This window comes from Drosophila subobscura, chromosome U (assembly GCF_008121235.1).
Source record: "Drosophila subobscura isolate 14011-0131.10 chromosome U, UCBerk_Dsub_1.0, whole genome shotgun sequence".
Lineage (NCBI taxonomy): Eukaryota > Metazoa > Arthropoda > Insecta > Diptera > Drosophilidae > Drosophila > Drosophila subobscura.
Genome location: NC_048534.1, coordinates 16,408,386 through 16,434,723, shown reverse-complemented (window position 1 = coordinate 16,434,723; position 26,338 = coordinate 16,408,386). Strand labels below are relative to the sequence as shown.

Genomic DNA, 26,338 nt, shown 5'->3' with positions numbered 1-26,338 from the left:
CCCCATCGAATCCCAATCTAATCCTTTCGTCCGCCTCAGCACCCCTAACCCCATGTGATCCCTCGCCCTGTGGACCCAATGCCAGGTGTCAGCCATCGAATGACCAAGCTGTTTGCTCCTGTCTGCCCGATTTCTATGGAACTCCGCCCCAGTGTCGACCCGAGTGTACTTTGAACTCAGAGTGTGCCCTTGATAGGGCGTGTGTCCATCTCAAGTGTGTTGATCCCTGTCCAGGAATCTGCGGCTTGAATGCCCAGTGTCGGGTTCACTATCACAGTCCCATCTGCTACTGCATCGCCTCATATACCGGTGATCCCTTCAGCCACTGCTACGAGATACCCACAAGACGTAAGAATATACTCCCTGACAGTGCAAACGGTTCCACGCCTAACCATTCCACTCCTCTGGCCACTCCTACTCCACATTTCCCTACAGCCCCGACAGCGGAAAGACCCCAACAGATATACGACACCCCATCGCCACCCTATCCCGTGTCAATCCCAGGATTGGTGTACATCCAACAACAGCAGCCTGGAATTGTAAATATTCCCAACCATCCACCAAGCCCACAATATCCTCAGCAACCAGGAGTTGTCAACGTCCCGGCGTATCCTTCACCTCAAACGCCAATCCAACAGCAACCTGGAGTTGTAAATATACCTGCAGTACCGCGGCCTTCGTATCCCTCACCTCAACCGCCGGTCTACGATGTAAACTATCCATCTACGATTCCACAACAACCGGGAGGAATAGTTAATATTCCATCCGTGCCACAGCCTGTGCCTGCAGTTCCCCAACGTCCAGTGTTTATCCCATCACCGACAAACCCAACACCTGCGCCTCAGCCTGGAATAGTGAATGTGCCCTCTGTGCCACATCCAGTGTATCCATCACCACAACCACCGGTTTACGATGTGAACTATCCAACGCCACACACACCGACTCATCAGGCACCAGGAATTGTAAATATTCCTTCAGTGCCGCAACATCAACCTCCTGCACCCGGAATAGTGAACATTCCTTCCGTGCCGCAGCCGATACCTGCACCACAGCCAGGAGTTATTAATATTCCTTCAGTATCTCAGCCGACACCTGCTCCACAGCCAGGAGTTGTTAATATTCCTTCTGTACCTCAGCCGACACCTGCACCACATCCTGGAGTGTATAACATTCCTTCCGTGCCGCAACCGACACCTGTACCACAGCCAGGAATCATTAATATTCCCTCTGTACCTCAGCCATCACCTGCACCACAGCCAGGAGTGTATAATATACCTTCTGTGCCGCAGCCAGTGTACCCTACACCTCAGCCGCCAGTTTACGATGTAAACTATCCCACGCCACACACTCCGGTGCCACAGAGTCCTGGAATTGTTAATATCCCATCTGTACCGCAGCCTTTGCCACCCGTTTCGCAACGTCCAGTGTTTATACCCACACCACTGAACCCAGTAACACCTGCACCTCAGCCGGGAGTGATCAATATTCCAACCGTACACCAACCAGTGTATCCCACACCTCAGCCGCCGATTGTGCAGCGTCCTGCCATATACGACGTGTACTATCCACCGCCTCCATCGATACCAGGTGTCATCAATATACCCTCACCTCCTCGACCAGTTTACCCGGTGGCACAGCAGCCAATCTATGTTCCAGCTCCAACTCCGCAGCCACAACCTCAACCCCAACCGGGCGTAGTAAACATTCCTTCGGGACCACAGCCAACGTATCCACCACGGAATCCACCAATCCATGACGTTAGCTATCCAGTACCTCAACCAAATCCTGTGCCAGGAGTCATAAATGTGCCTTCTGTGCCACAACCAACTCCCGCACCGCACCCTGTGCCTGGAGTGGTCAATATTCCGTCTCAACCAACACCACCGAGCTATGTACCAACTCCCGGAGTGGTAAACATTCCGTCAGTGCAACAACCCACGTATCCACCACAGAATCCACTAATCCATGATGTTAGCTATCCAACACCACAGCCAATTCCTGTACCTGGAGTTATAAACGTGCCATCTGTGCCACAACCAACTCCCGCACCACATCCTGTGCCTGGAGTGATCAATGTTCCAACACAACCGTCATCACCGAGCTATGTACCAACTCCAGGAGTGGTCAACATTCCTTCGGTACCACAGCCAACGTATCCACCACAGAATCCACCAACCCATGACGTTAGCTATCCAGTACCTCAACCAAATCCTGTGCCAGGAGTGATAAATGTGCCTTCTGTGCCACAACCAACTCCCGCACCACACCCTGTGCCTGGAGTGATCAATATTCCATCACAGCCAACTCCACCCAGCTATGTACCAACTCCAGGAGTGGTCAACATTCCTTCGGTACCGCAGCCAACGTATCCACCGCAGAATCCACCAACCCATGATGTTAGCTATCCAGTACCTCAACCAAATCCTGTGCCAGGAGTGATAAATGTGCCTTCTGTACCACAACCAGTGCCATCACCAACACCTGGTGTGGTCAATATTCCATCACATCCATCACCGCCGGTTTATGTACCAACTCCCGGAGTGGTAAACATTCCGTCAGTGCCACAACCTTCTCCCACGGCACCTCAACAGCCTGTGTACGATATCAATTATGAGATTCAGCGACCACAACCCACACCTGGAATAATCAATATACCATCCGTGGCACAGCCAGTACCCACGCGTCGCCCCAACTATGACGTGGCGAGACCCGTCTTTGAGTTTAATCCATGCTATCCATCGCCCTGCGGACCGTACTCGCAATGCCACAATCGCTTCGGAGCGGCCGCCTGCGTGTGTTTGCCCAACTACAGTGGAACTCCGCCCAACTGCCGGCCGGAATGTGTGGTCCAATCGGACTGCCCCTCAGCGCTGGCGTGCATCAATGAGAAGTGTCGGGATCCCTGCCCGGGATCATGCGGCTACGAGGCAGTGTGTCGAGTGCATGAACATGTGCCCAATTGCTTCTGTCGATCCGGATACACGGGAGATCCATTCGTCTCCTGCCAACCACCACCGATACAGCGTGAACCCATCGTACAGAAGGATCCATGCTATCCTTCAATATGCGGACCCAATGCGGTGTGTCATGATGGCAAATGCAGCTGCCTACCGGAGTATCGCGGCGATCCCTACTTTGGCTGTCGACCAGAGTGTGTCCTGAACACGGAGTGTGCGCGAGACAAGGCGTGCATCAATCAGAAGTGCCAGGATCCCTGTCCAGGAACATGTGGCCTGAACGCCCTCTGCCATGTCTACAACCATTTGGCGACCTGCTCATGCCCGGAGCGAATGCAAGGAGATGCCTTTGTGCGCTGCGATCCCATTCCAGCCACAATAGAGCCACCACCAACGACATTACCCGCTGTGATACCACAGCGTACACCAATCGATCCCTGCAGACCTTCGCCATGCGGACCCAATGCCAATTGCCGTGCCTATCATGAGCAGGCGATATGCTACTGTCTCCCGGGATACATGGGCACTCCACCCGCTTGTCGTCCCGAGTGCACCTCGAACTCCGATTGTGCTCTGGACAAATATTGCCTGAATCTCAAGTGTCGCGATCCCTGCCCAGGGGCATGCGGCATTCGTGCCATCTGCCACGTGCAGAGCCACAGTCCCCGCTGTCTGTGTCCGCCCCATCTCACGGGTAACCCCTTGCTCTCGTGTCAGCCCATAGGTATGCCGGAGAATCTTGTAAGCCCAAAACCCAAACACCATTCTGATCCCACGTCTTGCTCTTTCAGTTTTGCCACCACCACCTCCTCGCGATGAAGTAAACCCATGTCTGCCCTCGCCTTGTGGTCCCCACTCTGAATGTCAGGCCACGCCAGGCGGCTCTGCCCGCTGCTCGTGTCTGCCCGAGTACTCCAGGGGCACACCACCCCACTGTCGGCCAGAGTGCGTGAGCAGCGCTGACTGCCCCGCCGACAAGGCGTGCCGCAATTACAAGTGCAGCGATCCCTGCCCCGGCAGCTGCGGCCAACTGGCACTCTGTCGTGTGGTGGCTCACAGTCCCGTCTGCTACTGCCCCGAGGGCTATGTGGGCAATGCCTACAGCATTTGTGCACGTCCCGAGCCTCCCGTGAGGGATGTGGCTGTGCCTAAGCCTGTGCCCTGCCAGCCCAGTCCCTGCGGCATCAATGCCATTTGTCGGCCCCACCATGACATTAGTGTGTGCCAGTGCCTGCCCGATTATTACGGCAATCCCTATGAGATCTGTCGCCCCGAGTGCACAGTGAACTCGGATTGCAGTAGCGACCGAGCGTGCCTCGGCGAGAAGTGTCGCGATCCCTGTCCCGGTGCCTGCGGCCCCAATGCCCATTGTCTGGCCATAAACCACAGCCCTGTCTGCGAGTGCCATGGGGGTTACATTGGCAATCCCTATCTCGCATGTCATCGGCTACAGCATGAACGTAAGAAACGAACTCTAAGAATCGCCGCCCTAATCCTAATGCGCCTCCTTCCTCTTGCTCTAAACAACAATGCAGTACTCAATGCTCCGTCTTATGCCTACCTTGTCCTCGTACTCAACTCCTTGTAATCTTAAGCATCATCGTTAAATCCCTAAATCCATCCCAGTCTCTCATTGAATAAGCTACCTCTATATAGTCGTGATCTTATTGCGACTTCCACTCTCTCGCTCTAAACAACAACGCAGTGCTCAAGCCTCAGTCTTACGCCTTCTCCGTCTTCTCTCTATTCAGTCACTTCCTTATCATCGTTAAACCCCTAAATCCATCGAATCTCTCATCGAAAATGCTATCCCTTTACTCAGTTACCCTTTCAAGGGGTAATCAAAATCAACAACATGTCCCGTGCATGACAATTTGTTTAGTAATTGTTCTGCTTGAAGGACTGTCCCCTGCCCTTTGCTGACATTGTGACAATATGCTAGCTTTTTATACGGATACTTTATACGCTTTTGGTTGCCTTTTTAATCGCTTAACGCTAATCGCTTCGCCATGGCCATGTGATTTGTACGAATGCTAAACACTCCTCATATTCTCAAATCCTTATATAGCCACGCCACCGGAATACGTGAATCCTTGCCAGCCATCGCCGTGCGGTGCCAATGCCCAGTGTCGCGAGTCCCAGGGCCAGGCTATATGCTCCTGTCTGCCCGAATTTGTAGGCACGCCGCCCGCCTGCCGTCCCGAGTGTGTGATCAGTGCCGAGTGCCCAGCGGACAAGGCGTGCATCAATCAGAAGTGCCAGGATCCCTGTCCCAGCGCCTGCGGTCTGAATGCCCAGTGTCATGTGAGGAATCACAGCCCGCTCTGCTCGTGTCTGCCCGGATTCACGGGCGATGCCTTGACCCGCTGTCTGCCTAATCCCCCACCACCGAATCCAGCAAAGTCAGAGGACACTCCTCGTGATCCCTGCTATCCCTCGCCCTGCGGACCCTATGCCCAGTGTCGCGCGGTGAACGGAGGAGCCAGCTGCAGCTGCCTGCCCAATTATGTGGGCGCTGCGCCCAACTGCCGGCCCGAGTGCACCATCAATGCGGAGTGTCCCAGCAACCAGGCGTGCATCAACGAGAAGTGCCGCGATCCCTGTCCCGGCTCCTGTGGCTTCGATGCACTCTGCAACGTGATCAATCATACACCGAGCTGCTCATGTCCCAGTGGCTATACCGGAGATCCATTCACCAGCTGCCGGATTGTGCCACCAACCCCTCCTCCGACGAGTATGCCAGACCACCAGAACACAGCCCCCCAAGTGTCCTCTTCTAATCCCGGCCAAACCTATCTTACAGCTCCCATCTCCGATCCCTGCCAGCCGTCACCCTGCGGCGCCAATGCCCAGTGCCGCGATGGCCAGTGCTCGTGTCTGCCCGAATATCAGGGTGATCCGTACACCGGCTGCCGGCCCGAATGCGTCCTGAACTCGGACTGCCCGAGGAACCGGGCGTGTGTGCGGCAAAAGTGCGTGGATCCCTGTCCCGGAAACTGTGCACCGAATGCCCTCTGCGACGCCGTCAACCACATTGCAATGTGCCACTGTCCCGAGCGGATGACGGGCAATGCCTTTGTCTCCTGCTCCCCGCTGCGCGATGAACCCCCAGCGCGTCCGCCAAATCCCTGCCAGCCATCACCGTGCGGAGCCAACGCCCAATGCCTGGAGAGAAACGACGTGGCCATCTGCTCCTGCCTGGCGGGCTACTTCGGTCAGCCGCCCAACTGCCGACCAGAGTGCTACGCCAGCTCCGACTGCTCCCAGGTGCACGAGTGCATCAACCAGAAGTGCGTGGATCCCTGTCCTGGCAAGTGTGGCCTCAATGCCGTCTGCCAGGCGGTGCAGCACAGAGCCCACTGCGAGTGCAGTGCCGGATACACCGGCAATGCCTACTCCCAGTGTCATCTGCTGATTGTGCGCAAACCCGAAAGCAATGCTGTGCGCGATCCCTGCTACCCATCGCCCTGCGGCCCCAACTCCCAGTGCAGCAATGAGAAGGGTCAGGCGCAGTGCCGCTGCCTGCCAGAGTTCCAGGGCACGCCCCCGAACTGCCGACCCGAGTGTGTCAGCAACGACGAGTGTCCCAATACCCTGGCGTGCATCAATCAACGTTGCACCGATCCCTGTCCCGGCAGCTGTGGCCAGAACGCCCAATGCGTGGTCCGGCTGCATACGCCCAACTGTCAGTGCCCCAGCGGCATGACCGGGGACCCCTTCCGCCTGTGTCAAAGTAAGAATAAGATTCTCCCACTGCCCATTACCCACCAATCCCCTAGACCCCGAAACAAGTTTGCATATTGTATTCAGGCAGGGAACTCCACTTGTAGGACTCCATTTAATCATAATTTTTCCACAATTTCCAACCCTTTGCAGAACCACCATTGCAAGAGCCACCAACGACACCGAAGAACCCTTGCTATCCATCGCCCTGCGGCACCAATGCCAACTGCCGCGTGTCCGGCCAGAGCTATGTGTGCGAGTGCAGCCAACAGGAGTACATTGGTAATCCCTACGAGGGCTGCCGCCCCGAGTGCGTGGGCAACTCCGAGTGTCCCGCGAACAGGGCCTGTGTGCGCAACAAGTGCGTGGATCCCTGCCCGGGAGTTTGCGGCCTGGAGGCCATGTGCAACATGAACAACCACATACCCATCTGCTCCTGCCCGGCTGGCTACACGGGCAATGCCTTTGTGCAGTGCACGCGAATGCTGGCCCCACCGCCAGTCTCCGATCCCTGCTACCCGTCGCCATGTGGACCCAATTCCGTGTGTCGTGTGCAGAGCGAGAAGGCTGTGTGTGAGTGCTTGCCAGGATTCTTTGGCAATCCGCTGGCCCAGGGCTGTCGCCCGGAGTGCACGCTGAGCTCGGACTGTGCCAAGGATAAGGCCTGCATCAATGCCAAGTGCGTGGATGCCTGCGTGGGCGAGTGCGGCTACGGAGCCGTGTGCCAGACCATCAACCACAGCCCCGTCTGCAGTTGCCCCGCCAACATGGTGGGCAATCCGTTCGTCCAGTGCGAGGCACCTCGCCAAGCGGAGCCAGTGGATCCTTGCAACCCGTCACCGTGCCGCAGCAATGGCATCTGCCGTGTCCACAATGGCGCTGCCACCTGCAGCTATCCCGAGTGCGTGATCAACGAGGACTGCTCCCGCGATCGCGCTTGTGTCAACCAAAAGTGCCGCGATCCCTGCCTGCAGGCTTGCGGCTTGAATGCCATCTGCCGTGCCATCAATCACAAGGCCGTCTGCAGCTGTCCCCCCGACTTCTACGGCTCGCCCTATGCCCAGTGCCTGCGGCAAATACCCCCACAGCTGGAGCAGCCGAAGCCGGAGTGTGTCAGCGATGCGGAGTGCACCAACGACAAGGCCTGCATCAATCAGGTGTGTCGCAATCCCTGCGAGCAGTCGAATCTCTGCGCTCAGCAAGCTCGCTGCCATGTCCAGCTCCATCGTCCGCTGTGCGTCTGCAACGAGGGCTTCACGGGCAACGCTCTGCAGCATTGCTACCTACTCGGCTGTCGCTCCGACACCGAATGCGCACCCACGGAGGCCTGCATCAACGAGAAGTGTGTGGATCCCTGCGGCTTCACCCAGTGCGGCACAGGAGCCACCTGTCGCGCAGACTTCAATCATCGCGCGCGTTGCCACTGTCCGGATGGATATCGAGGAAATCCTCTGGTGCGCTGTGAGCGCCCCGAGTGCCGCAGCGACGACGAGTGCTCGTTCCATTTGGCCTGCCGCAACGAGAGGTGCGAAGATCCTTGCAACTGCGGCATCGGTGCCCAGTGCCGTGTGGACAATCATCGTGCCCAGTGCCGCTGCCCGGCTGGCTTCAGTGGCAATCCCGCCATACGCTGTGACCTGGTGCCCGTGCAACCCGAGGGCTGCACCATGGATGCCGAGTGCCCCAGCAAGCTGGCCTGCTTCTCCGGCGAGTGCAAGAACCCTTGCGCCGTGACCCATCCGTGCGGAGCGAATGCCATCTGCGATGTGGTCGACACACTGCCCCTGCGCACCATGACGTGCCGCTGTGAGCCTGGCTACGTGGGTGATGCCGACATTGGATGTCGCAAAGGTAAGCCATCGGTCCCAGTTCCACTCGGATCGATCATTGATTACTTTTGCTTTACTTTCGAGTTTGCTTTTATCTCATTGCAGCAGAGTTTTAGTTGTGTGTAAAGTGCTGAAAACATATCCTGAATATAAACACAATCTTAGAGCATAATTGCACCACCTTTGCAGTTGTACAAATATTATTTCGAGCACTCTATAACTCTTAACTCTTGCACTTGGCAAAAACCGCTACCCAAAAGCGAACCCAAAGTAATCTTCTGCATTTTCTCCTCCCTTTAGAACCCGCTCAGGACCTTGGCTGCACATCGCACGATCAGTGCCAGGATACGGAAGCCTGTCGCGCTGGCAACTGTGTCAATCCCTGCCTGGATGGCTCACCATGTGCCCGTACCGCCCAGTGCCTGGCCCAGCAGCATCGTGCCATCTGCAGCTGCCCACAAGGCACCCAAGGAGATCCGTTTACCAACTGCTATCAGCCACGTAAGTCGCCATTAAAGTCTCCATCTAAATGGCATTCTCTTTATGGTTTTTATCATACTTTTGCAGCACAAATCACAGCTGGCTGCACACACGACTCGGAATGCACACCGACCACGGCGTGCATCAATAAGCGTTGCCAGGACCCATGCGCCGAGGCCAATCCTTGTGCCGGCAATGCCGAATGTCGTGTGCAGAACTCACGTCCCATATGCTACTGCCCAGCTGGTTGGGGCGGTGATCCGCAAGTCCAATGCTACAAACGTAAGTGGGAAGACAACCCTTGACAAGTCCCAAAAATCTATAAAATCTTTATTTTGTCCACAGCTGAGTGCAAAATCAATGCTGATTGTCCCTACGACAAGGCTTGTCTGAACGAGAACTGCGTGAATCCCTGCACCCATGGACAAGTGCGCTGCGGCAGTGGCGCTGAGTGCTTGCCACAGAATCACCAAGCTGTCTGCAGCTGTCCGGCCGGCACTCAGGGCAGTCCCTTCGTGGCCTGCATAACCGGCCACTGTCAGTACAACGAAGACTGCGCCGATCACGAGGCCTGCGATCGCCTTAACCGCGTTTGCCGACCCGTCTGCGAGCAGGAGACTTGTGCTCTGAATGCCATCTGTGTGGGACGACGCCATCAGCCGCAGTGCGAGTGCCGTCCGGGATACCTGGGCAATCCGTTTGTCCAGTGCGATATGCCGCAACGTACCCCACAGTCGCCGGAGTGCACCCAGGATGCCGAGTGTCCCTCGAAGCTGGCGTGCATCAACGAACGCTGTGCCGATCCCTGCGCCACTCCGCATGTGTGCAGCCCACAGCAGACCTGTGCCGTGCTCGATACCCTGCCACTGCGCACCATGATCTGCAAGTGTCCCAGCGACACGGTCACCGATACTTCAGGCAACTGTGTGGCCATCAGGCGACCCATTGCTCCGCCCAGCGGTGGCTGCCAGCACAGCTCCGAGTGTGCCAATCCCGAGGTGTGTTCGAATGGCAACTGCGTGGACGCCTGCCGTCTGGAGAAGTGCGGCTCCAATGCCCAGTGCACCTCGCGGGATCACTATGCTCAGTGCAGCTGTCCCGCTGGTTATCAAGGCAATCCCCGCATCGAGTGCTACTCCACGGAGATTGGCCTGCCAAAGAGCCCAGAGCCAGGCTGTACGCGTGACGACGACTGCCCCAGAGACAGAACCTGTCGCAACGAATTGTGCGTAAGTCCATGTGCTGCGGATGCCTGCGGCATTGGTGCCTACTGCCATGTGCAGCAAAGAAAGGCCATCTGCCGCTGCCCACCAGGCTACACGGGCAATCCCAAGGAACGCTGTCTGCCACGTACGTACACAGCTCTAACATTTCCCACCCAATCGATTCTAATGTCTGATCTTTCCTTCCGTACAGCTTCCGATGTGATAACTGTTGGCTGCAAGTCCAGCAGCGATTGTCCTGTGACAGAGGCCTGCATCAATGCCCAGTGCATCAGTCCGTGCAACTGCGGACCGAATGCCGAGTGCACCGTCAAGAACCATCATCCCATCTGCTACTGCAAGCCAGGATTCTCTGGCAATGCTCAGTTTGGTTGCGTGGCCATTGGCTGCCAGTCGGATGACGAGTGCAGTGGCGACAAGCAGTGCTTGAATCGCGAGTGCATCAATCCCTGCCTGGTGGTCGATCCGTGTGCCTTGAATGCCGAATGCTATGGACGCAATCATCGTGCCAATTGTCGCTGTCCCGCCGGCCTGGAGGGAGATCCGTTCGTGCGCTGCCTGCGCCTCGAATGCCACTCGGACTATGACTGTGCCTCGAACCTCGCCTGTGTTTCCAACCAATGTGTGGATCCGTGTGGCCTGCAGAATCCCTGCGCCCAGAATGCCATCTGCCAGGCGCTGCAACATCGTGCCGTCTGTCGCTGTCCGGAGCAAATGCCTCTGGGCAATCCGTATGCCTACTGCGAACGCCGACCCGTTGAGCCTGTGTGCCGCGATGACGGCGACTGCCCCAGCGGTCTGGCCTGCATCGATGCCAAGTGCCAGAACCCTTGTACCGAACTCTCTCCCTGCGCCCGCACCGCTCAGTGCAGTGTCCTCGACAGTGTACCGGTGCGGACGATGGTCTGCGAGTGTCCCGAGTCCCAGGTGCCGGATGCCAGTGGCGAGTGCCGTCAACTGGTGCTGGCCAGTCCACCGGGCTGTGAGAGCGACCAGGATTGTCCCGACCAGGAGGCGTGCATCCATCGCCAGTGCCGCAATCCCTGCAACTGTGGCACCAATGCCATCTGCCAGGTGACCCAACATCGTGCCGTTTGCAGCTGCCAGGATGGCTTCGAGGGCAATCCCTATGCCGCCTGCCGATCGATCGGCTGCCGCGTGGATGGGGAATGCGATTCGGGCAAGGCCTGCATCAACGGCGACTGCATCAATCCCTGCCTCATCAACGATCCCTGCGGACCCAATGCCGAGTGCTTCGTCCAGTCGAATCACGCCCAGTGCCGCTGCCTCAGCGGATACCGCGGCAACCCATACGAACGCTGCCGCATCATCGGTTGCAGCAGCAACAACGATTGCCCCACGGACAAGACCTGTCAGAACGAACAATGCGTCAATCCCTGCGTCTACCACAATGCCTGTGCCCCGCGTGCCGAGTGCCGCCCACAGAACCACTTGGCCGTCTGTCGCTGTCCGTCCGACCACGTCGGCAATCCCTACGTGGACTGCCGTCCACAGCCACAGCCCGTCTGCGTGCTGGACACGGACTGCCCCTCGCGACAGGCCTGCATCAACGAACAGTGCGTGGATCCGTGCCTCGTGCTGGAGCCTTGCCAACGCCCGGCCCAGTGCCAGGTGACGCCCACGTCCCCAGTACGCACGATGATCTGCATCTGCCCCGATGGCTACATCAGCAGCGGAAGTGGCAGCTGCAAGCCCACCACCGGCATCGTCAAGGTGGGCGGCTGCGTCTCGGACTCAGACTGTGCCGCCGACAAGTCCTGCCTGAATGGCATCTGCCGCGATCCATGCAACTGCGGCGTGAACGCCGAGTGTCGCATCAAGGACCACAAGCCAGTGTGCACGTGTCGCCAGGGCTACGAGGGCAATCCCGAGTTCGAGTGCGCCAAGATCGAGTGCAACATCAATGCGGACTGCCCCGGCACCCATGCCTGCCGCAACCAACTCTGCGTGCCCGCCTGCCAGGGCGAGCAATGCGGCACGAATGCTCAGTGTCTGGCCATCAACCATCGGGCCGTGTGCGAGTGCGCACCAGGACATGGTGGCAATGCCCGTCTGGGCTGCACACCACTGGGCTGCCGCACCGACGACGAGTGTCCCACGGACAGAGCGTGTGTGAACGGCAAATGCAACGATCCCTGTGCAACAACGGCCATCTGTGGCCGCGAAGAAGTCTGCAAGGTGTACCAGCACCGACCACAATGCGCCTGCCCTGCCGGCACTGTGCCCGGACGCAATGGCTGCGAGACAGAACGCCATGCGCCCATCTGCATCAGCGACGGCGACTGCCCCAGCCAGAGGGCGTGTCTGCGTGGAGAGTGCGTCAATCCCTGCAATGCCACGCAGCCGTGCGGCGTCAATGCCGAGTGCCGCGTGCGCGACACCCTTCCAGTACGAACGATGATCTGTGAGTGCCTCGAGGGCTACACCGGCAATGCGGCGGTGCAGTGCGACAAGCGATCGCTCTGCGTCATCGAAAAGGGCTTCGTGCGCGACGTGGACGGACAGTGTGTGTGCCCACCGGGCACCGCTCTGGACATTTACGAGTACTGCACCCCCTGCCAGGTGGAGCAAGGCTTCCGCATCGACGAGAGCGGCCATTGCGTGTGCGCTCTAGAGCGCGGCATGGTCATCGATGAGCGTGGACGCTGCACCTGTCCCATTGAGCTGGGCTACCGCCTGACTCCCAGAGGAGAGTGCCAGCCGGAGGAGCCACCAGAGTGCACCACCAACGACCAGTGCGCGGATAATAGATACTGCAATCTGGATACCAAGACCTGTGAGGATCCCTGCCTGACCAAGGTGTGCGGAGTGAATGCCTTCTGCAATGCCGTCAACCATCGTGCCCAGTGCCAGTGCATTACGGGCTACACGGGCAATCCGGAGCTGCATTGCAACCACACCAACTTCCGCACCGACTTCCCCAGACCCGACATGGTCGTCAGCTGCCTGGCCGACGGCGTTCAAGTGGAGATTCACATCACAGAGCCCGGCTTCAATGGCGTCCTGTACGTGAAGGGCCACAGCAAGGATGAGGACTGCCGACGTGTCGTCAATCTGAATGGAGAGACGGTGCCACGCACCGAAATCTTCCGCGTGCACTTCGGCACCTGTGGCATGCAGGCGGTGAAGGATGTGGCCAGCTTTGTTCTGGTCATCCAGAAGCATCCCAAACTTGTCACCTACAAGGCCCAGGCATACAACATCAAGTGCGTCTACCAGACGGGCGAGAAGAACGTCACCTTGGGCTTCAACGTCTCTATGCTGACGACAGCTGGCACCATTGCCAACACCGGACCGCCGCCCATCTGCCAGATGCGCATCATCACCAACGAGGGCGAGGAGATCAATTCGGCCGAAATCGGCGACAATCTCAAGCTGCAAGTGGATGTCGAGCCAGCCAGTAAGACAATTAAAACCAAAACCATATCTAAACAGTATCGTAATCCTTTGCTTCTCTTCACAGCTATTTATGGTGGCTTTGCTCGATCCTGCATTGCAAAGACCATGGAGGACAATGTCCAGAACGAGTATCTGGTCACAGATGAGAACGGCTGTGCCACGGACACGAGCATCTTTGGCAACTGGGAATACAATCCGGACACCAACAGTCTGCTGGCCAGCTTCAATGCCTTCAAATTCCCCTCGAGCGACAACATACGATTCCAGTGCAACATACGCGTCTGCTTCGGCCGTTGTCAGCCCGTCAATTGTGGTGGCTACAATGCCTTTGGGCGTCGTCGTCGCTCCATAACTGACAACTCGACCGACACGACTGCCATTGCCACCAACTCGGGAGTTGAGGGTCAGCTGCGCGAGGAGATCACCATCTCATCGAATGCCATTCTCACATTCGAGAAGCGCAGCGGTCCAGGCCTGAATGATGCCAACAGTGAGTAGTAGCACCCCTCACTCTCATTTACAAACACTAACCTTTCACCTTTCTCTTGCCATCCTCTAGTCAAACCGGCGGCACAGCGAGTGGAGGATATTTGCGTATCGATGGTGGGACTCATCATTGCTTTGGTCATTACGGCTCTATTGGCTCTTGTGGCCGTCGCCGTGGCCGTCTCCTGCTGGCTAATGGCCTACAGAAGGCGACCCAAGACCATTGCCCCACTGCCACATCCACCAGAGTTCCCCAACCCGCTCTTTGCCAATCCCGACGCTGTGCCCGAGCCAACGCCGGACTACATCTCCTAAACACTACACTGAATTAAACAAACACACACACCTAGCTATAACAACTTAGACGCTAAGAAAAAAAGAAAACTACCAGAGAAAAAGGGTAATATTTTCACAGAATTATAAATTAATGTGAATATTTGAAAGGCACGTGCAAAAAGTTATGCAAAATGAAAACAAAATCGAACGATATTTCAATGAAAATGTGAAGAGTGAATCAAAGAAAAACAAAAGTATATTTGTGAGCCGTAAAACGAATGAAAAATGAAAAATGAAATTGTAAAAAGCGAGAAATGTATGCAAACAAAATGCATGCAGATAATTATAGTAGTTTAAGAGAATAATTTTATTATTTTGTATTAACATTTAGTGTTCTCTCTCACTTCCCCACTAATATGAGAATTTTGCGTAGTGTAGCAGAGTATTTAGCTTCCAGCATAAATATGTAGTATCGAATCCAGGAACTGCCAAAATAGGAGAAGCGGGGGTACACAGAGTGCAGCTACAAACGAATTCTCGTCCTCTAACGACAACTTCTTCATTAGTCGATTATCAATATTAATATTCTGTTATAAAAGTACGAGTATGCTCGTATTTAACGTATGACTAAAGACTTCCTATAAATATTTAGGGTGTGGGTAGTACCAACGACACTTTGTATTATAGCACAGAAACAAACACACACACACACACTTCCTGTAACTTTAAACGTGAACTCAACTCGCCTTTTAAAATTGAAAACTGCCTTGATTTTCCAACACAGACGAACAATGCACCACAGAATACTCTTTCTCTCTTCAGCAGTATGTAAGAAATCGTCGAACCTTTCGCTTGTGCCAGCTATAACCACTTGACAATATGGCAACGATTGTCTTTGATGGATTGTACAAGAGCTCAAGAGTTGAACACACACACACACGCACTCAGATACACAAACTCTAAGCTCGAGGCACACGGAAAGAGTTCTAGGAAGGAGATGAATAACCTTTAACTGCCACTGAGGCGTCAAACAGCGCACAAAAACGATACATACTGTCCATTTAATGCATAGGAAATACTAGGTTTGTTTTAATTTTAATTGCAAAGACGACGACTAATGGAGGATTTGATTTTGAACACTGTCCACCCACGACTACTTACCACTGTACTCACTGTACCACTAGCCTCTACTACGGTTAACCAATTATTTTTGTAGTTTCTTAGTCAATTAATATTAAATTGTTGTGATTGTTTTTAATGCAAAAGAGATACTTCCACTAAACTTACTAATACATAGGGAGCCAAGTATATAGAGTACTTTAAAAGACAACGAACCAGTGCGCCCTTCCGCCCCTTCAACACCTCCAACTACTAAAGTTTCCGTCAAGTAGAGTCCGCGGCTATCGACGCGCCGGAAACCATGCAGCGAATTTTAGTTTCCGATGCCTGTTCATAGAGCGTGACTGTACTTGTTGGGAGTTCATTTAGAATATAGGGAAATAAAGGGGGGAATGAACAGCCTGGATAATTAAATTATTCAAATGAAGTTTTAAATTAATATTATTAAACGTAAACAAAATGTATAGTCACTACTTTAAGCCGAACGTGAAGCGTTGAGAGACAGAAGAGCACTTCTTTATAGTGAAATACCATAAAAAAAATATATAAAAACTCGCACTCAGACACACGTACACAAAGAGACAGACATTGTAAATAATACGCAGGCAGCAAAACTCTATGGTATTTTAGGTAGCGCATTATTGTGTATAGGTTTCCAAACTTTGATCCCATCCCAAAACTAAACCCGTTCCATGCCAGGCATAAAATTATTTTCTTAATTCCACAACCACATGGGCGCACTTCGATGTACCTAAGCGAGTGCACAAATTATTTCAAATGATAACCCAAAATGTTCACAATTACCAAACACTTTTATTTTTCTTGAATCAATTGAACAACTATATAACTTTTTATCCGAATAGAGCTTCCAAATATGAGCTCCAAATGGACAAAACTTTTTGCACTGGCAGCAAATATCGTAAATTCAAAAGAAAGTAAACCCTTATTGTAAAAAGAACACAATAGTTCAATTGTAATTATAAAGAATTGTATTTAAAACGACAAAAAAGATGAAACGAAATTAATTGTAATTGCTTATTGTAAACTAATAAATAAATAAATAAATATAAATCACAAAATGTTTCATTGCATTTATATTGCTCGAGTATCAAATCTGTGTCAAAAATTGTATCTCTGAGATTAAATTTGTGTTATGTAGCTTCTTCTGGTTTGCTCGTTTACCCGTAATCAAAATTAATATGCATAAGCATTTGAGGACAGTGGAGTGGCAGCCGCAGAACAAGCTTAACCCGCTTACCCCAATCCCCACATCCACTGCCAGACCCAGTCCCAGTCCCAGTTCATTATGCCCATTATGGGTAGCTGGCTGGCAGTTGTTCTGGTTGTAGTATCTTTGTTTGATAATGGAGAGACCCCCACACACACATGAAGAGAACGAGCACCATTTGGTGAGAGAATGGAAATGAGAGAGCTGATCGTAGTGATTGTGGTGCCGCCACGGCGTCCACCGTGTAAAGTGTAAACGATATTCGCGAACGTGGATGGGATCAGTTGACATTTGACAGCGCGCGTGGTGGCACGTTTACTGGGCCATTGTCTGGAGGGAAATCCACAATTCAGCGCGTATACGCCGGGCCCGCAAAATTCGTCGAAATTTTTTGGTATCTTTTGTAGCTTCAAAGTACTCGTAAAATTGCAATAGCACTGGCACTCGGATTGAGTATAAATTACGGGTACATCGCGCCGCCAACTTGATTCCGGGCGACTGTCGTCGTCGTCGTCGGGTAATTGATACAATTCCATATAATGTGTGTTGATTATGTTATTACGAGTATTATGATGGAAATTAGGCAACAAACGGGCCAAATAAATAAATAAAACTACAGAAAAGTGAATCCCTACAAAGTTGAATTCTATTTGAGTTGACAAAGTGAATGAAATTACCATTATTATTGTCAATTGCAATCATTCTGATTATCATAATTATTGTGTGTGATTATCTTTCGGTTCGGTGTTTTGTGTTTTTGATTGTGCTGAATATTTTGTTGCCAACAAACCGATCAATAAAACATTTGTTCACTCTCTGTTTGGACAACTGGACAAACAAAAGTTGTATAATGGCCAGCTATGTGGCCCTATCGATTGATAGTTGGCGAATGGGCAAAGCTCTCATTAACAAGTCCAAGTGCTAATTTTTTTTATAGACCAACAAGCGACAGTGTGAATACTCGTAGAACATTTGCTTTACGATGCACAAGATTCATATACATAAAAAGTTTACGATTTCCAATTAAACCTTACGTATTGGATGACAATTTGTATCCCATTGTTAGACGAAACAACTCTTAGCAAAACTTTTCTCACTATTGGGGTTTTCTCATGAGTTTGGCACTGAGAATCCCCCACAAAGAAAGTCATTATATTCTACTCGTAACATAAATGATTGATTGATCCAAACAAATGCTGAAAATAAATCCACAAAGTCAGCAGATGCTTTCAAAAGTGATATCTAAAGAGGCTTACGCCTCGCAGTTATGTACAAATGAAACCCCACCTAAACCGAATCTACTTAGTATTTGAAATTCCAAGCTTAGTTCAAACATTTTATATTCGTGCCTCGTGCTCTGTCAGAAAATTTACATACAACTTGGGCAGCAGACCAGACCAGTCCAGCTCATTGATATTACAATGAAACACCATAGCGTGTCATACACTTGATATGCGACACAGACGAGTCCGAGTACAGTGTATTGTCGTGTAAGATGCGTAATTATTAATTGCCGCATAGCTTTGCCATTCTCTTCGAATCCAGTGACCCTTGAATACCGAAAAGTCAGTAGAGCAAATCAACAGATCAAAAAGATCATCGCATGCTTATGACGCGCATCGTCTGTTCATTTGAATCCATGGAAACTTTCAAAATATATTTGAATTCGACAATCTGAAAGCAGAGAATATCTCGATATGGTTAAGCTATCAAGAAATGAAAGCAGACAAAGAAATGCTGCCACAAAAGGTGCTGCCAAGAGTGTGGGGGCGGGGTGTAGATACTCTTACCTGTGGGGCGCAGTCTACCGATAAGATACAAATTTGTATCTGTCAAGTCAAGTGCTAGTAGCTGTCTGTGTGAGTGCTGTTTGGAGAGCTCGTGTGAAGGTTTATCTCTGACGGTGATAAAATTAAATAAAAATGGGCCAAAACTTCAGCTTTTCGCTTTTGTTTGTTTATATAAACAAATAAGAATAAATAAATATAAAAAGTACATACAAATTCTCCGCACAAGTGAACAAATGCAGTCACATATATGGGTCCAAGTGAATTCCTAAGAAAGTTTCGTTATGTCATGATAAATATCAACGAAAAATGTGCATTTTGTGTTGTGTTTTTGAAGCTTTTTAGGTAATAATAGAGTAAAAGTTTTTCTACAAGAAAGTTATCTCATATCATAAGTGAAATTTAAAAGCGAATCCAAAACTCTTCCATGTGATTTTCTGGTTTGCTACTGATTTATTTTAATTCGCTTAATCCCAACACACCACAGAGTACCACAATAACAAGATTGTTATATTCAGGGTTTTCTCTGTGATTTAGAGCTGGACAGCACCGACGGCATTGTGAGCATTAAAATGATAGATACGAAAGCAGTAGCACCAGCAAGCCAGTGCAAACATCAGCAGACGCAGCAGTCCAACATGGTTTTATGATAGCCCCACAACAAAGCCCCAAACGCAAGAACAGAAACTAGAATTTTGCGCAGCAACAAACCAGCCAGCAGGGGAAGATCCCAGACCAGATCCCTGTACCAAACACCAACAGCATGGCGGACAGCAACGAGGCAGCGAGTGGACTGGCGAAAACAGCCTCCTCACCCACCGCCCTCAACCTGGTGACGAAGCGCTCCACGCTTCGGCACAGCCAGCTGTCGGACAGTGGCGCCGAGAGTTGTGGCGATGGAGGCGACGAACAGACCCGTCTCTTACGCACACCCTCCTCGCGCGCCCATAAGTACATCATTATACCGGCCACGCCCGGAGCGACTGCGACGCCGGGAAGCCCCGTGGGACCACTGCCATTTCGTCAGACCAGCTCAACCACCTCGTTGGCTGCCATGTCGGCGGCCATACACAGGCAGCCGCCACGACAGACGTCGATCAAATCGCGACCCAGCTCGGAGGTCATACAGCAGCCGCAGCTGATGGCTCAGCCACCGCCAGCGGCAGCAACATCCACCTCCACGGTGACCTTCACCCTGGAAGATTGCGAGGGAGAGCCCGGCGCTGTTGAGCAGCAGCTGCCCAACTACACACACAGCCCGGCGGTCATCTCACCCACGCCAGCGACCCTGACCTGCACCACCACCACGACCATGGCGGGTGACACGGTGGCCATGTCGCCGCTAAGCATGGATTTGCGCTCGAGGATCGGCAGCCACAGCAGCAGCATGCGCTCTGTGGCCTCAGGTACGTTTCAGACACTCTCAATTCCGATACTTGAAGTACAAAGTACTTATATTTGATAATTAATAATCAACGGCAAAGACAGCGGACAGCAACGAGGCAGCGAGTGGACTGGCGAAAACAGCCTCTTCACCCACCGCCCTCAACCTGGTGACGAAGCGCTCCACGCTTCGGCACAGCCAGCTGTCGGCAAAGACTTTTTAAATCCCCTTTCAATTACTTAATCTCAGGTACTTGAAAAAGGCTTTAGAAACGATTATTAAGTATGGGAATTAATACAAATAAATATTTCCCCAAAGGAAATCCTCTTTAAAAATATGCAAAAATAATTAAAAATGTATTCTCATATTTGTATGATAATTTAATAAATTGTATGAATTACCTTTAGGTTATATGCCTGCCCTGAATGACAGCAGTGGTAATCTTGTGGGTGGCATTGCGGTTGCCAATTCTGGGCTGCATGCACCCAATCCGCTGTACATGCAACCGCAAGCATCGCTGAGCGGCAGTTCCTATCTATTTCACGATTTGCCCGCCCATCAGATCTACTCGGATGTGACGTCAGTGCGCTCCCTCGCCTCCATTGGCATTGGATCCACAGATGGACGGAAGTTGGTCATACGTCGAGTGCCGACCACCGCCAACGAGCTGTTCGACATGGTCAATCCGCAGACACCGCCGTAAGTTGTCTATCAGAAATACACATACAGATGGCCATTAGCATTACAAAGCGGAGCCGATAAAATGAACTAACATTTGTGGCAAATTTGGGCAGCATTTGGCACCTCAGCATAAAAAGCAAATGTTGCCACAGCCCCATGGAGCAAACAGAGAATTTTAACACCATTGTGGCATCTCTGATCGGGGGACATGTGATAGCGCTGGAAACGTGTCGAAGGCAGCCTCCCCATCGGGCATCAGCTATTTTTAAGCAGTGTTCCTTAACGCGATCGATAGATTGATATTTGTATTGATTCGAGCAATTACCATGCTCCATTGTGCTCCAATATATTGTAGCGATTGCTGGCTGGAATCTGGCGGCCAAGTGCACGGATCAGCAGTCAGTAACGTGTCAGCCCACAGACGGCACAGTTCTCCCAGTTCCGTAATCCGAAGTCTGTAATCCGTAGTCCGTATCCGTGTCCTTCTTTGGCGTGTGCAGTGTGAAATCCAACAGTGATGGCCGCATGGATAACGTGAACTAAGGACATCAAGCATCAAGTTACACTCCCATATACGAGAATATATAGAGAGTTCTTATATTCGTACCGTAGTTAATCCGTAGTAGAATGCCCTACCGTCAGGACTACGATGCCCAGTCATCGAAGCACTCGGAGCAATCCACCTTCCGCTTCCAGCGTGTGGCCAAAGTGTAAGAATCGATCGATCGATCATTACGTAAAGCCCGAATCGAATCAGGCCATATCTTATGCCAAAAACTGTTTGATGTTGATCTATATAAACGTCTTGTTAGCTTTGGGAGTTAGCGAATAAGCGCTGATTAAATATGAACGAATATTAAATGGATAAGTGGCATGTTTAAAGTCTCTTTAGCGCTGATCTGAACAATGGAATACAATGCAATCCCTTATGAATACTTGTACCCTGTTTAGATTCAGATTAAATGTCTGGTCTGATTTGTGGTGGCCAGAATACTTTATACAGTCGATAAAAAGTTGAAAAAGGGGGAAAAGAGGTGCATCGCCACCCACATCAGACACCGCGGCACACAGTCGGCATTCAGTTCCCCACTCGACATCAGCCAGCGACACCTCACGGGGCCAGCCCCCGTTGTGGCATGGGGCATGTGATTACTGCAATTAAGCCATTTGACGCAACAACTAATCGCGGCTGCTGTTTGGGTGCTCGTTAAATCAGAGAGGGGTTGACATCAATTGGATGCGCCTGGCTGCACCTATGACACCACGAAACTTACAATAACTCTTCTCGCCTCTTGCAGTCCTCTCGGCATCGATGACGATGACAGCTACATGGATATGTCCGACGACGCTGTGCAGCTGAAGCCGCGCCAGCAGCACTGGGCCAACAAGATGCAATTTGTCTTGGCCTGCATCGGTTATTCGGTGGGCCTGGGCAATGTTTGGCGTTTTCCCTACATGTGCTACAAAAGTGGCGGTGGTAAGTGGGATCAACTTGCACATAGAATTCCAATTTGGATCAATATCTATTAGGATTGTGTTCGTAACTCATAAAGAATTCACTCCAAGAGCGCCGCCGCTCATGTGATAAGGCAAATAGTTACTTTGATTTCGTGCGACAAGAAGAACTTTTAGTTGCTCTAAAAGCATTTGACAATTTTGCGCTTTAAGCGGCATTTCCGCTCCAGCGTTTAAAAGCCATAAATTAAAATTTAAAATATAGCGGTCACTGTCATCATCTGGACAACGTCTTTCCTTCCTCCCACCGTCCATGGCGTATGAACACGCGAGTCACTTGGAGACCCGCGTCCATCTTCATTTACTTTCGTCACTCGGATTCTGTCTCGGACCCAGACTCGGACTCGGACCTGCTGCCCCATTTACGTGTATAATGAGCACAAGATGATCTCTTGATAATGATGGAAAAGTAGGGAGAAACATTTAGGTATTTGTACAGATACGTGTGGCCTTATGCAATTTGCAGTTGTTGGTGTCAAATATTTATAATTAATTTAATTTATTTACTTAGCTGCTGTCACATTTGTGCGCACATTGAGAGCCATATCTATTTTTGCTATTTCCAGGTGTCTTTCTAGTGCCCTATTGCATAATATTGTTCATATGCAGTATTCCGCTGCTTTTCATGGAGCTGTCTGTGGGCCAGTACACTGGCCGTGGACCGATTGGGGCCCTGGGTCAACTGTGTCCTTTGTTCAAAGGTAAGTTATTAATAAAACGAAAGAGAAATTAAGACCTAGGCTATGTGTAGATTCGTGGGTGATGCATTTTGATAGTTCCGATTAGATATCACTAGACCGCAGATACTTTAAATGTTTGTTATTTTTAGAGCAAACTCGAAAGAAAAGATAAAAGAGAGTAAAGTGTATACAATTCATTGCGTCATTTGTGAAAAGTTTCTAGTTTCACAAATGTTCTTCCGTCGCAATGAATTTGGCAGGAAAACAATGGAAAAACGAGTGTGAGGGCTGGCTACCCATCCTACCATGACAAGCTGGAAAGTGTAGCTACCTTGGTCAGATCCATTGCCAAGGTCGTTTAAAGTAACAAAAAATAGATGTGTGTACTCGCATGCCCATGAATGTTTGAGTTACCCCATGGTGTGCTCCACTTGCATACGGACGGAAACCAATTAGCCGGATTCATTGTTGTCATTGTGGCAGTGGCGTGAAAATGTGAGTCGCGGAAGCAAGCTCCCGACTCCCGGCTCCCTGTTCCCTGCTGCCGGTTCTAACGCCTACACACTCGGACTGCGCCCAAGGCTGAGGTTGTCAGTAGAGTCATAAATCTGGAAAACAACTTTACAAAACGCTTAATTATTGTCAATATTTTGAAACAAGCAGCAGCGTTGGTTGCCGACACCCCCACTCGCAGGCCCAAAGGCAGTCACAAGATAATAAATATTAATAATGTGTAAAACTACTTAACAAAGATTCGCGAGTGGCTGGGAATCCATCCAATTGTAGCTGTGGCGGACACAACGAACGGCAAATTATGCATATGAATTCCACTCTGGTCTAGGGTTTACAGTCTAGACATGTGGTTTCAAATGAAACCGGTCGGATTTGCTGCTGTACGAGTAAGGAATTCTTTTTTCGCACAGCACAATGGCAGCTCATTCAATCGGCATTACAACCCAAACAAAGGTGTTGCCGAAAATGGATGACTTTTAGTGGAAATTATCTTTAGAACTAATTATTTTATCCACCATCCAAGTCTGTGTAAGGTATCCTAATAATTTATTCTTCAATTTCTCAACAATTGCAGGAGCTGGACTCGCTAGTGTGGTCGTCTCGTTTCTCATGTCCACATACTATAGCGTCATCATAGGTTATTCCATTTACTACTTCTTTACGTCATTTAAGACGGAGATGCCCTGGATTGACTGCAACAACAGGTGGGTTAGCCAAGCAGGACAATGCCATAGCAGATTGAACCAAATTTACATTTCAGATGGAATACACCGGACTGTTGGGTGCCGCAACGCAAGGAACTCAATGCCAGCGCACCGGACACATCACGCACACCCTCTGAGGAGTTCTTTGAGTAATTGAATCCATTGTCTCAATTGACAATTCCACTAAGATTCTTCTATAACTCTTTCTGCAGAAATAAGGTTCTGCAGATTAGCGGTGGACTGGAATATCCCGGAATGATGCGCTGGGAGCTGTTCGCTTGTCTTATTTGCGCCTGGCTGATGGTGTACTTTGCCACATGGAAGTCAATCAAGTCGTCGGCCAAGGTTCGCTACTTCACGGCCACATTTCCGTTTGTGCTCATCATCATACTCATGGTACGGGCCGTGACGCTCGATGGGGCGGCCGAGGGACTGCGCTACTTCTTCCGCCCAAAGTGGTCAGAGCTGAAGAATGCCAATGTGTGGATCAATGCCGCCTCCCAGAACTTCAATTCGCTGGGCATTACCTTCGGATCCATGATCTCCTTTGCCAGCTACAACAAGTACAACAACAACATACTCCGCGACACGATCGCAGTGAGTGCTGTGAATATGATAACCAGCCTGCTGGTCGGCATATTCGCCTTCTCCACTTTGGGCAATTTGGCGCTGGAGCAGAACACCAATGTGCGGGACGTCATTGGCGATGGGCCGGGCATGATATTTGTGGTTTATCCACAGGCCATGGCCAAGATGCCGTACGCCCAGCTGTGGGCGGTTATGTTCTTCTTCATGCTGCTCTGCCTGGGCCTGAACTCTCAGTTTGCCATTGTCGAAGTGGTGGTCACCTCGATACAGGATGGCTTTCCGCGTTGGATTAAACGGCACCTGGGCTACCACGAAATAGTTGTGCTCTTTGTCTGCGTTATATCGTGCCTCTTCGGTATGCCGAACATCATACAGGGCGGCATCTACTACTTCCAGCTGATGGACCACTATGCCGCCTCCGTGACAATTATGTTTCTGGCCTTCTGCCAAATGATTGGCATTGCCTGGTTCTACGGCACCGGAAGATTGTCGAAGAATGTTAAACAGATGACCGGCAAGGCTCCATCTTTCTATCTCAGATCCTGTTGGCTTGTGCTGGGACCATGCCTGCTCTTTGTATGTCATTCTTTTGTCATTGAAATAACAGAACAATGTCTCATGTCTTGATGCCTTGTCTCTTTTCGTAGGCAATTTGGGTGCTGAGTCTCATCAACTACCGCGAGCCAACATATCACAATGGCAGATACACGTATCCGGACTGGGCCTATGGCATTGGATGGATGTTCGCATCTTTCTCACTGGTCTGCATTCCGGGGTATGCGATAATCAACTTCATGCGGACCAGCGGGGACAGCTTTTGGGATGTAAGTGATTTGATTCTCATTTATCTGTTAGCGCCCGTCACTTAAAGTGTGCATATTCCATTCAATAGCGCATCCGGAACACGCTGCGACCCAATATCTATGAGTGCAAGATCTGTGGCGAACATCACTGCGAACACGACTATCCGGAACAGGAGCAGTATATGCTGGCCCAGGAGCTGGCCACCGTGTACAAGCCCACAACCAGCCACCTGCATCATTTGGGACAAAAGTCCGGATACAATGCTATGCAGGCCTCGACCACGGGCCCCCACGGTTCCCACTCGGAGTACAAATATCAGTCCAAGGTTCACTCAGAGCCACCACCAAATGCGACAGATGAGAAGAATGGAAAATAGAAAACCACGCTTGGCACGAGTATCCTGTTCAAATGAATGCAATTTCGAATTATTTTTAATGAATCATTTACGCGACTTTCCAGGATTAACTAAAGCTAATTAAATTATCGACATTGTCTTGAACAACTATCATTCTGTTTATGTTTACCCTGTGGTTCTGAAGACCGGTCGAGGACTAGCTATCTACATATGTATATGTATTTATATCTATGTATGTATGTACATATATATGTATGTATATCCACTAAAATATTCCTCATATTTTAAATGGGTCCCCCAGGGTATAGAAGCGAGTTCAAATAGATTGATTAAATGAACATTCAAATAAATGAATGAGGGGTTCTTACATAAATAATCAGAGCGGCGCCCATGAAGAATCGGAGTTTAAATTCTAATAATTCTTTTGCGTGACTTGTTTTGTTTTGAGATTGTTGCACGAAATGGGCTGTTAAGTGCAAAACCCATCTAATCGATTGAAAACATATGTTGTGCTATCGGAAGTTCAAGTATGGGTACTCATCTAATTAGTTTTTAGTTTGATTTGATTTGCTTCTAAAATGAATTT

General features: G+C 50.9%; 2 protein-coding genes across 9 annotated transcripts in view; both read left to right on the top strand.

The window, feature by feature from the left end:
- Positions 1-16,281, top strand: part of LOC117902348 — a 116,738-nt gene extending 100,457 nt beyond the window's left edge. For 6 of the 7 annotated variants that reach the window (XM_034813651.1, XM_034813652.1, XM_034813653.1 and 3 more), the window contains 9 exons: positions 5,026-5,691; positions 5,761-6,690; positions 6,834-8,531; positions 8,810-9,010; positions 9,077-9,271; positions 9,335-10,339; positions 10,406-13,633; positions 13,697-14,122; positions 14,192-16,281. In XM_034813651.1, the coding sequence (XP_034669542.1) occupies positions 5,026-5,691; positions 5,761-6,690; positions 6,834-8,531; positions 8,810-9,010; positions 9,077-9,271; positions 9,335-10,339; positions 10,406-13,633; positions 13,697-14,122; positions 14,192-14,433 (8,591 nt within the window). In that variant the 3' untranslated portion in view covers positions 14,434-16,281. Of the gene's footprint in view, positions 1-39; positions 3,682-3,748; positions 4,418-5,025; positions 5,692-5,760; positions 6,691-6,833; positions 8,532-8,809; positions 9,011-9,076; positions 9,272-9,334; positions 10,340-10,405; positions 13,634-13,696; positions 14,123-14,191 lie in introns of all 7 variants that reach the window. The other variant, XM_034813657.1, reaches the window with a different exon arrangement.
- A 2,728-nt stretch (positions 16,282-19,009) lies between these two features.
- LOC117902349 (sodium- and chloride-dependent GABA transporter ine) lies at positions 19,010-25,905 on the top strand. 2 transcript variants are annotated; one of them, XM_034813659.1, is made up of 9 exons: positions 19,010-19,934; positions 20,320-20,611; positions 21,892-22,070; positions 22,675-22,809; positions 23,876-24,005; positions 24,062-24,154; positions 24,218-25,169; positions 25,241-25,417; positions 25,486-25,905. In XM_034813659.1, the coding sequence occupies exons 1-9, from the start codon at positions 19,292-19,294 to the stop codon at positions 25,771-25,773; spliced, it is 2,889 nt and encodes a 962-aa protein (XP_034669550.1). In that variant the 5' UTR covers positions 19,010-19,291; the 3' UTR covers positions 25,774-25,905. The 2 variants fall into 2 exon arrangements, with proteins under 2 accessions (XP_034669550.1, XP_034669551.1); XM_034813660.1 differs by lacking the exons at positions 19,010-19,934; positions 20,320-20,611 and adding an exon at positions 21,042-21,303.
- Positions 25,906-26,338: the final 433 nt, after the last annotated feature.